The sequence below is a fragment of the Otolemur garnettii genome, unplaced genomic scaffold (genome assembly GCF_000181295.1).
Source record: "Otolemur garnettii isolate 467f Iridium unplaced genomic scaffold, OtoGar3 scaffold00025, whole genome shotgun sequence".
NCBI classification, from domain to species: Eukaryota; Metazoa; Chordata; class Mammalia; order Primates; family Galagidae; genus Otolemur; species Otolemur garnettii.
Genome location: NW_003852420.1, coordinates 17144327 through 17156129, shown reverse-complemented (window position 1 = coordinate 17156129; position 11803 = coordinate 17144327). Strand labels below are relative to the sequence as shown.

General features: G+C 46.7%; 1 protein-coding gene across 1 annotated transcript in view; it reads right to left on the bottom strand.

Annotated features, from left to right (window-relative positions):
* Nucleotides 1-10086, bottom strand: part of MMP24 (matrix metallopeptidase 24) — a 26726-nt gene extending 16640 nt beyond the window's left edge. The window contains exons 1-4 of the mRNA XM_023512260.1: nt 10062-10086; nt 9799-9982; nt 4892-5008; nt 2737-3041 (exon numbers count right to left, since the gene is read on the bottom strand). Coding sequence (XP_023368028.1) covers nt 2737-3041; nt 4892-5008; nt 9799-9982; nt 10062-10086 — 631 coding nt within the window. The remainder of the gene's footprint in view (nt 1-2736; nt 3042-4891; nt 5009-9798; nt 9983-10061) is intronic.
* Nucleotides 10087-11803: the final 1717 nt, after the last annotated feature.

Here is an 11803-nt window from a genome sequence, read left to right as displayed (position 1 = left end):
CGGGCATTGTGGCCGGCGCCTGTGGTCCCAGCTACTTGGGAGGCAGAGGCAGGAGACTCGCTTGAGCCCAGGAGTTGGAGGTTGCTATGAGCTGTAATGCCACGGCACTCTACCCAGCGGGACAGCTTGAGGCTCTGTCTCAAAAAAAAACAAAAACAAAAACAAAAACAAAAATAAGAATGAGATAAATAATAGGTCCTCAGAAAGCCAGGAAACACATCCAGGACATTGGGGAGAGATACCAGGGGAGGAGATGGAGCCTGATAGGAAAGGGGGCAAAGAGAAGTTCAACAGGTTGATAATTTTGCATAGGCTAGGCCTTGGTCAAACCATTTCCTGAGCCAACCTTTGACAGGTAACCCATGAGTTGCCAATCCCTGATCCAGGCAGTGATACTAAGCGCTCTGGAGAAGGCAACCTCCATCTACAGACACCAGACATGGCCTCTGAGGATATATGGGCCTTGGAGAGTCTGCTTTCGGCCTGAAGCATCACTCAGGATAGGGGAGAAGAAGGCCCAGTGCTTCCCAAATTTGCTTGATCTCCAAGGCAAGGTCCTGGGAACCCACATTTACAACAAGAACTCCAGCTGGTTCTTATGATCAGGCAAGTTAGGGAAACTGGGAGTTAAAGCAGTGTTCCTCAAGGTGATGGATCACCTGCCATCAGAAGCCCCTGAGGAATTTATCAGGCCAATTGCAGATTCCCAGGCCCTTCTCCAGACCTAGAAAATCAGAATAGCAAGTGGTTAGGTATCTGGAGCCTGAACTCTGCCTTCTTAAAAGTGGTTTCTAGGTGATTCTCATGTGCCCAGCAGTTTGAAAGCCATGGTGGCCATAAGTATGGGCGCCAGGATCATAATGCCCAGGTTCAAAGCCTTATTTCACCATTCACCAACTATGGAAGCTTAGGTAGGTTATTAAATGTTTCTCTATAATTCTTTTACCTAGCTATAAAATGAGGATAACAATATCTACCTATAATAATCTTATCATCATTCTTATTATATAATTTACTTATATGTGACTTAATATAATTAAATTTAATTATTCAATTATATTATTATATATTGATATAATGTAATAACTTCATGGAAAACACTTGGCATGGGCCTTAGAACACTAGCATACCCACTAACTGTCATCTATTATAAAAGGCCAGGTCCTCTGTCCCTTTTTCCTGCAGACCCCTGCTGCATTTTCTTGGTACCTCGGCTCCAGCTGGCAGCAGTATCCGCCTGTGACAAGGTGACTTAAATGCATACACCTGTCTCCCCTACTTGACATTGGACTCCAAGAGGGCAGAGGCTATGTCTTTTTTTTAATAAATGTTTGGCTCCCCTGGTCTTTGTGTGACTCTGCATCATTTTACATTAGAGTTGAAAGGGACCTCAGCAAGCAGCAAATCTAGCCCCTGACTCTGTAGATGGGGAGACCAAGGGTGAATTATTTGCGCCTGTCACATAGCCAGGTAGTTGAACTGAGATCTCAGCACCAGGGCTGCCACCTTCCAGGTCTGCTATTTGAGCCCTGAACTCACTTTAAAAATGGGCATAAGAGACTCGGCGCCCATAGCACAGTGGTTATGGCACCACCCACATGTACCGAGGCTGGTGGGTTTGAGCCCAGCGCAGGCCAGCTAAACAACAACTGCCACAAAAAAAAAAAAAAAAGCTGGGCATTGTGGCAGGCACCTGTAGTCCTAGCTACTTGGGAGACTGAGGTAAGAGAATTGCTTAAGCTGTTGCTGTGAGCTGTGACACCACAGCACTCTCCGAGGTCGACATAATGAGACTCTGTCTCAAACAAGAAAAAAAAAAAAGGCATAAAAACGTACACTTGCCTATGTAAAGCAAGCACCTTGTGAGTCAATGGTAATGAGGAACTCTTTGGCAGCCTAGGCAAAATGGTTACTGTTATTGTACAGAACTGATTCTGGCTTCATAAATATTCATTGAATCATGGTGGTGCAGGGCGAATTAGCCAAAGATGCTGGAGTAATTATGGGGCCTATTACTCACTTGTGAGGTTGACATAAAGGAGAAAGTCATGTCACTTGTGAGAAGGCCTTTGATGCCCTCATTGCTCAGGACAGAACCTATCACTTTCAGGCCTCACATTCACCTTTAATGCCTTTTTATTTTTTATTTTATTTTTGAGACAAGAGTCTCACTTTGTTGCCCTCTGTAGAGTACCATAGCGTCATAGCTCACAGCAACATCAAACTCTTGGGCTCAAGCGATTTTCTTGCCTCAGCCTCCCGAGTAGCTGAGACTACAGGTGCCCACCACAACTCCCGGCTATTTTTAGAGACAGGGTCTTTCTCTAGCTCTAGGCTGGTCTCCAACCTGTGAGCTCAGACAATCCACCCACCTAGGCTTCCCAGAGTGCTAGGATTACAGGTGTGAGACACTGCACCCGGCCACTGTAATGCCTTTTTAAAAGGCATTTTTGCTTCAGCCTCTGATCCCTTACTGTCTCTTCTTATTCATGGCCTAACTCTCCCTTCTGTCTCAGCCCAATCAGACCATCTCCTGAGTGATCAGAACCATCTCTGTGGCCCTAGCCCTGGTGGATCAGGTGTTAAATATCAGAGACCAGGGATTCCACCCTCTTAGGTTCTTGGTTCTTGGACAAGAAGCTCTAGAAAGTAGAAAGCTCATCTATGGTGTTCTCTAAGCATTTCCTCTGGGTTTCTTTCCCAACAAGGACTACCCTGGTCCCCCTGTGGCCTTACCATCGTGGTTGGCATTTCCTAGCGTCCATGGTTCGTCCGAGTCAAAGTGAGTGTCTCCTCCAATCCCTGGGCCAGGGAAGTAGGCATGGGCCAGAAATCCCCCTTCCCCATCAAATGGGGAGCTGTCTCCATGGAAGCCAGAAGCAAAGAAGATCATGATGTCTGCCTCCTTCCGGTCACTTTTGATCTCATGGTATGGCACTTCTTCAAAGGTCAGCGGGGTGACCTTCTGCCACACATCAAAAGCCTGGCGAATAGCTTTCCGTGTGTCCAGCTCGCCCACCTTTGGGGTGTAGTTGTGAATGCTGGAGAGAGGGGGGAGCTCATTAGGGAGAGCAGAGCATCATAGACAATAGAGCCCAGCGATCTATTTTGAGCCCTAGAATCCTGCTGAGCTGCCCCAGGGGTTGAGCTCTGGATCCCCACCCCTGCCTCAATCAGAATAGCCTTGCTTTAATCAGTGTTTTATATTTGATTGCCAACAATGTTCATGTTGAATAAAACATTCCACTCCATGTTAACAGAAAAATAAGTTGGTAGATAGCATTTTCTAAAAAGTTATAAAAAATATTCAAACAGCATAGAGGCATGTAAGTGGAAAGTCTTTGGCACTAACTACTGCTTGTCTACCTGGAAGGTGGGAAAAGGCAGTATCTGATCGAATCTGTTATAGATCTAGCTATTTAAGGTCACTATGTCTACACTGCGTGATTCTCCACTGAGGAGCACCACTACTTATGGGTGCTCTGCCCCATGAGCCCCTGGGGCAGGGTTTATTCCATCCATTCCACAAATAAGGAAACTAAAGCCCAGATAGATTGAGTGATAGAAGTTAAGGTGAGTGTTAAATCTGTAACAGTTAGAAGTCAGGTGGTTTTTTGTTTGTTTGTTTGTTTTTGAGACAGACTCTCACTATGTTGCCCTCAGTAGAGTACCATGGCGTCACAGCTCACGGCAACCTCAAACTCTTGGGCTTAAGCAATTCTTTTGCCTCAGCCTCCCAAGTAGCTGGGACTACAGGCGCCCACTAGAATGCCTGGCTATTTTGGGGTTGTAGTTGTCATTGTTGTTTTGGCGGCCTGGGCTGGATTTGGACCCACCAGCTCCAATGTATGTGACTGGCACCCTAGCTACTTGAGCTATAGGCGCCGAGCCATAGAACTGTTGAACTATCTCTTGAACTATCTCTTGCCTTAGCTGCCTGAGTAGCTGGGACTACAGGTACCTGCCACCATGCCCCACTAGTGTTTTTTTTTCTTTCTATTTTTAGTAGAGACAGGGTCTTGCTCTTGTTCAGGTTAGTTTCAAACTCCTAGCTCAAGCAATCTACCCTCTTCAGCCTCCTAGAGTGCAGTGTCACCACTGCACTGGGCTCTAACCCACATTTGTCTCATTTTCCCTCTCTTGTCTTATTTCTGAAAAAATCTTGCTCTCAGCTTGTCAGCTTGTCAGCAGGAGAGCCCTTAGTTTAGCTTTAAGGACCTCTGATTTACAATTTGCCCCTGTACCCAGGGGATCCACCCAAGATGATAGCAAGGACTTGAAAGGTGCCAACCAGCACCCAGTGGAGCCTGCCCTGTGCCTAGCCCTTGCCCCAGCCCCACTCTGACTTCTGGCATCTGAGACTGCTTTGATGGGCTCCATGGTCTCTGCTCTTGGTCTGCTAGTCTGACTGGGAGACCAGTCCTTCTCTGCCTCTGGTCTTTTCAGACAGTCAGGGAATGACGCTATTGATTCAGGTCCTTTATATTCCTTGAGAAACAACTGGAACGCTGCACTGGGAACCTCAGGTGAAATCCATCAGGCGGATTTGGGTGGGGAGAGGATCTAGATCAGAGGAAGTGGGGTTTGGCAAGCAGTGATAGGGAGAATGAATTAAGCCATGGTCCGTTATCACAGCTGAAAGTTACTCCACTTTCTGTAACCTAAAAACTATCGGCATCTGAACAGATCACCACTAATGAGCCCCCAAAGGACCAAATCAACCTAAAGTAGGAGTCAGAGCATCTTATGAAAGTCACACAGAGGACCAAGTCATAGGCTCTCAGCAATGGGCCTGATCACCTGCCTACAATGTGAGGCTCTGAGATTCAGGTCAAGAAAACAGAGTGAGGGGGAGTCCCATGCCAGGGAGAAAGAGGGGGAGTCAGAGCACCTGTAAGTGATGTGTTTTTGCCTCCACTTCTGTCCAGTCAGGGCATAGCGCTTGTTTCTCCGCCTACGGCTCAAGTGGGGGTGATCAGGGACTCCACATCGGGGTTTCTTCATCCACCTGGGCAAGAGGACACACACACATCTGTATATATACACACACGTGTGCAGTGGTCGCTGAGAGCTTTAGGAAGGCATTAAAAGATCCCCAGTCCCAGTCTGAAAGGCACTGCACAGCCTCAACTTACCCTCTGGGACCCTGGCTCTGATGGACCCCGGCAGGAACACAACTGGCTGACTGATTCATTCATTCATGCACTTACAATCAAATACAGAGAAACATTGCTGTGTACACCTATAAGGACTGGGTATCAGAGGACATGGACTTGATAAGTTCTAGCTCCATCCACCACTAATCACACAGCCCTAGGCAAGTGCGGTGAACCTCAGTGTCCTCATCCGCACTGTGAGAATTGTAATTCTTGCTGTTTTTAGGGGGCAGGGAATCTCAAAGGAGGGAGTATGTGTTCAGTTAGAGCCCATCACTCCCTGGTTAAGAGCCACCAATGCCCTCCTCAAACACAAGAATAAAATCCAAACTCTTCACTCTGGCCCATAAAGTCCCGTGTGATCTAATTCCTGCCTACCTGTCCAATAATGTCACCCTTCTCCCCTTACATCCTATGTCCAGCCACAGTGACCTTGCTGTTCCTTGAATAGCTAAGCGTGGTCCCACTCCAGGTTCTGTGCACTGCTGTTCCCTCTACCTGCAAAGCTCTTCCTCTTCCGGTGGTTTGTTACTTTACTTCATTAAGGTCTCTGTCAAATGTCACCTCTTTGCAGAGGACTTTTCCTTCTTTCTTACTTTTTTTTTTTTTTAGAGACAGAATCTCACTTTATCGCCCTCGGTAGAGTGCCGTGGCATCACAGCTCACAGTAACCTCCAACTCCTGGGCTTAGGCGATTCTCTTGCCTCAGCCTCCTGAGTAGCTGGGACTACAGGTGCCCACCACAGTGCTCAGCTATTTTTTGGTTGCAGTTTGGTCGGGGATGGGTTCAAACCTGCCACCCTCTGTATATGGGGCTGGCACCCTACCCACTGAGCCACAGGTGCCGCCCTGGAGAGGACTTTTCTATGCATCTTATATAAGATTGCCTCCCCCTCCCATCCCATCGCTATCTGCTTATCCTGCTTAAGTTTTCTTCACAGCATTTATCACCCCCTGCAATTGTATTATGTATTTGCTTCTCATTTTTTCTTTCTCTCTCTCTCTCTCTCCAGATTCTATGCTCCATAAGGATGGGAGCCTTGTCTGTATCCCCAGGGCTGGCACAGTGCCTGACACAAAGGGGTTCAATCATGATTAGTCGACTGACTGAATGAATCAGAGCTACCCAACACTAGAATGACAAAGTGTGGAAGGCAGCTAACTCTCTTTTACTCTTGGTGTTCATGAAGTGACTGAACAACTATAAGACATGGAATATAATTTGTCATGGCATTGTACTGTGATTTTTAAATCTCTCTCTCTCTCTCTCTTTTTTTTTTTTTTTTCGAGAGAGAGAGTTTCACTCAGTCTCCCAGGCTACAGTGCCCCGGTGTAATAGCTCACAGCAATCTCAAACCCCTGGGCTCAAGCGACCCTCTTGCCTCAGCCTCCTGAGTAGCTGGGACTACAGACACCTACCACAACGCCCTGTTAGTTTTTCTGCTTTTAGTAGAGATGTGGTCTCACTTTTGCTCAGGCTGGTCTTGAACTCCTGAACTCAAGCAATCCACCCGCTTTGGCCTCCCAAAGTGCTAAGATTACAGGAGTGAGCCACTGCACCCGCCCATTTAAAATCTCTTAGTCTGTTGTCTCTAATAAATTCTTGGAGGACAGGAACTATGTCATATTTGCCATTGTGTCTAGAAATAAGTAAATCAGGTAAAGTTAATTAGGGTCCAGTAAGCCTGGGACACCCCAGGGGACTTTTGAAAAAGATGCCAGGGTAGGAGACTTTGAAGATCATGGTGATTGGGGTCCTGCTTTGGGTGTCTATCCCTCTGCTGGTCTGATGACCCACTCACTGCACTATAGCACGGGATTGCTGGCAAAGAAAACAGTCTGACCTCATTTGCAGATAAAAGCAGTTGCCACCGGCAATGTAGAGAAAAGAAGACAGAGACTATTTTAACCAAATATTGAAAGCCCCTTGGGGAATTAACCAGGTCTTACTCGTGTTTGTATGCTCCCCACCGCTTAGAGAATGTCCGTGCTCAGAAATCAATAATAAAAGATATAGGAATAACCATACCCTGCATTGGTATAAACATTTATAGTGTCCACAATGTTTATAGTCATTTAAAATTTTTGATTCTGAAAACAATCCAGTGAGGTCATCAGAAAGTATTATTCCCATTTTACAGATGAGAGAAAAGACAGAAGATAAACCACGTAATTGTAAAACATGGAAAACAGCGAGGCAGGGCTGGAGCTTAGTTGGATGAATAAAGGCACCAGTAATGAATGCAATGGAACAAACAAGCCTGGAGCTCGTGTTTTTTTCTGTCAGTGCTTAGCACAAGGCTGAGCTGGAGGTACTATGTTGTTGACTGACTGAGCTATGTCATTTCCCAAGGTTGACACTGACAAATAGTATTTTAAACCACTGATCCTTTTACTAACAGTCCCTGGGAAGAGAACAAAAAAACCACATGGAAGGGCCCCTCAGGGAGGAAAGAGGCCCAGGGAGAGGCAGCTGTTGCCCAAGGTCACAGAGCTAGAGCTGAAACTCACATCTCTAAATTCCACCCCCATCTCCCCCCTACTCAGGTCTTGGGTTAAGTGTGATCAGCTTCCTCCTTCTCACGCTTTCAGAGCATCACTCTCGCCTTCCTGCAAAGAGGCGCAGCAGAATTGAAGTGGGAAATGCCATCTTTTCCCTCAGTCATTCCCTCTGCCGCCTCCTTTCACCGTGCACCTGCCACTCTGAACCCTGTCCAGCAGGCCTGGGGCTTTCTGGAATGCAGTAAAACCCACGGCCAGGTGGTGCCCCCCGCGGAGACACCAGCGCTCCTGCCCCCGGATGCATGGCCACAAGGCCTGTGCACAGCCTTGAAAATAACCTCCACTTTGAAAGGCGGTCGGTTCTCTTTAACCAGCTCACGAGAGAGGCCACAGCGCCAAGGAATCCACTATACCTGATATCACAGGAGCACTCAAACATAGTACTTCAGAATTTCACAGTCTTCTAATCAGCGGATCCTGGGGATGGGAAATGTTCGCACAGAATTTTAGGGTCCTAAAACCCCAGACTCAGCAAGTTCTAAAAGCTTGGATGCTCAGAGTAATGGCATCTAGAATTTGAGAGCTGTAACAGTCCAGTTTGCAAATGAGCACACTGAGACCCAGAGAGATGATTCTGTCAAGGGATGAACTGATCCACAGCTGGGTGCATTTCCTGTTCCTCTCCCAACTCCCCTGTGTCCTCGCCCAGCCCTGCTCTCTCCTGTCCTTACTGCTTTCTTCAGAAACTCCAGCACTTTCCAAGTCTTCATGGCAAAAACGGCTTCTCTTAAATAGCTTCCATAGCTATTTCTTGAACAAATTTACGCTGGTTTAACTCTCTTCCATCTTAGATAAACCTTCACCCTCTTTTTTTTTTTTTTGGAGACAGGGTCTCACTCTCTTGCCCAGGGTAGAGTGCCGTGGTGTCACAGCAACCTCAAACTCCTAGGCTCAAGTGATCCTCCTGTCTCAGCCTCCTAAGTAACTGAGACTAAAGGCACTTGCTGCCAAGCTTGGCTAATTTTGCCATTTTTAGTAGAGACAGGGTCCCGCCCTTGCTCAAGTTGATCTCCTAAGCAGGAGTGGTCCACCTGCCTCCAGCCACCTAAAGTGCTAGGCTTACAGGTGTGAGCCACCACGCCTGGCGAGATCTTCATCCTCTTGATCCTTTGTTCTTCCCCTTCGAGGTCACTTGCTATGTCTACTCCTTACCTCCAGTGTCCTCACCTCCCTCCTGGAATGACTTGTCTCTCCATTCTGCTGAGGCTAACAGCAATCACCCATTTGTCACTAAAGTCAGCAGACACTTTCAGTGCTGCTCCTGCTGGGCCACTCTGCACAGCTGGCCCTGTGGACCCCTGGCCCTCACTGCTAGGACATCACATCATTCTCCTCCACTCTGGCTGCTTCTCAGATGGCTTTGTGGGCTTCCAGCCCAGCATTGATCTCTTGGTCTTTGTACTCTCCCTAGGGCAGTGGTTCTCAACCTTCCTAATGCCGCAGCCCTTTAATATGGTTCCTATGGGTCGCGACCCCCAGGTTGAGAACCTCTGCTCTAGAGTGATCACAATTACCCATTGTGGTTTGATTTACTTCTTATCACCTCCTAAATGTCTCCTTGAATCTCAATGCTTCCTTCTGAGCTCTAGACTGGTATTTCCAGATGACTGTGTTTGTCACTATATGGTGAGCCTCTGGAGGGCGGGATGACAGGACTCAGCACAGTGCCTGATACATGCAGGTAGATGAAAAAAATGGGACTAGAGTTGCCATCCCATTATCATTCAAGAGTTCTCTGTATTGGGTGAGACATGTACATCTCAGGGAACTGTAGCAGGTGACTCACAGACCCCTAAGTTGTTAGAGCCAACGAGACCATTCATAACCCAGCCCCTCACTGTACTGATGATAACACTGAGGCCCAGAAGGGTTAAGCAACTTGTCTCCAACTGCACACAGCAAGTTTATCCCAGCACCTCCCTGCTCGCATAGGAAAGGGCACTTGGTGGTATTCCCTCCCAGGAAGGAGCTGCTGGAGGAGAAGGTAGGGGGCTCCTGGTGTGTACACAGGCCATGACAAATGTGAACCCAGATGTGAGTCCAGAAAGTTTAAAGGCACAATGTCCTACGCAAATCTTACTCGATTGTTGTCTGATCCAACACACCGGTGACTGGGATCCCGTAAAACTGCTGCATGGTGGAGACCGCTGACTGCAAGGCCTTCCCTGAGTGCGATGCAGATGCCCGGGAGTCATAGGGAAGCAGGTAGCCGTAGGACTTCAACCAGTTCTGAAAGACACATGGGAGAAAGGGATGTGTGCATGCTGGCGAAGGCTCTGTTTACATAACTGAGAGTTCCCCTCAAATGGAGGGATCTTTCCACCCCAATGACTTGTGACGCACACTCTGATTTCTTCCTTCGTGCCATCCTGCAGACACTGGCAAATTAATCTCCAGAAAACACAGCTCTTATTGTCTTATTCCTCTGCTATAAACCTTTCATGGTGTCTCTACTGGCAACAGAATGAAGATAGAATTCGAATGCAGAGCTTTCCACTGTCCTGCCTGTCTTCTTTGCTCAATGCTTTCCATGGATGTCAGACTAGACAGGCAAGAGCACAGAGCAGTTACTTCCCTGAAGTAGAGTGGTCTCCTGAAAATGTCGTGCCCCCCAGAAAGCCCCAGTATCTGCAGGAATTTTTTTTTTTTTTTTTTAGAGACAGCGTCTCACTTTATTGCCCTTGGTAGAGTGCTGTGGAGTCACAGCTCACAGCAACCTCCAACTCCCAGGCTTAGGCGATTCTCCTGCCTCAGCCTCCCAAGTAGCTGGGACCACAGGCAGTCTGCAGGAAATTATATATAATCTTCATTGCTAATCCCCTAAGAAAGCAGACCATTGTAAATATAAATGAACAAAACAATGTATTATTTTATTTAAATATAAATAAATAATATATGCTTAAAATAAACCTAGAAAGGCACATATAAAAATTGATATTTATATAGAAATACACACTAGAGTATTCGGCTTATGTAAGAATGCATGATGCCTGCAATTGTTTTTTAGGCAGAGTCTCACTCTGTTGCCCCAGGCTAGAGAATGCCGTAGCCTCAGCCTAGCTTTCAGCAACCCCAAACTCCTGGGTTCAAGCGATACTCTTGCCTCAGCCTCCTGAGTAGCTAGGACTACAGGCACCTGCCATAATGCCTGGCTGAATTTTCTATTTTTAATAGAGATGGGGGTCTCACTCTTGTTCAGGTTGGTTTCAAACCCTTGTACTCAAGAGATCCTCCTTGAGTGCTAAGATTATAGTGTAAGTCATCACACCTGGTCTTTGCAATTTATTCTTAAATGAGATGGGCAGTGCCTGTGGCTCAGTGGGTAGGGCACCAGCCCTATATACCGAGAGTGGCGGGTTTGAAGCCGGCCCTGGCCAAACTGCAACAAAAAAATAGCTGGGCATTCTGGTGGGTGCCTGCAGTCCCAGCTACTCAGGAGGCTGAGGCAAGAGAATTGCCTAAGCCCAGGAGTTGGAGGTTGCTGTGAGCTGTGATGCCACAGCACTCTACCGAGGGTGATAAAGTGAGACTCTGTCTCTAAAAAAAAATAAATGAGTTCAGACACACACAGAGAGAGACAGAAAAGAGACAGATAAAGTAAATGTAGTAAAATGCTGACAGGGAATTCAGGTGAAGGGTATTCAGGAATTCTTTTTTCCTATTTTGAAAACTTTTTTAAAATTTCTGAAAGTGATACAAACTTTTTTTTCAGTGAAGGGTATTCAGGAATTCTTTTTTCCTATTTTGAAAAATTTTAAAAAATTTCTGAAGTGATACAAACTTTTTTTTTCTTAATAAAAAAGAATGAACTGTTGTAGTATCCTTTGGTTATATCATCATGGGACACTTTTTTGTGTGCTTTTCTGTTTTCTGAGTTTGACGTGTGGAATTACTTTTCTTTTCCTTTTTTTCTTTCTTTCTTTTTTTTTTTTTTGTTTGAGACGGAGCCTCAAGCTGTTGCCTTGGGTAGAATGCTATGGCATCACAGCTCATAGCTCACTCCAACTCCGGGGCTCAAGCGAGTCTTCTGCCTCCACCTCCCAAGTAGCTGGGACCACAGGCGCCCGCCACAACGCCTGGCTATT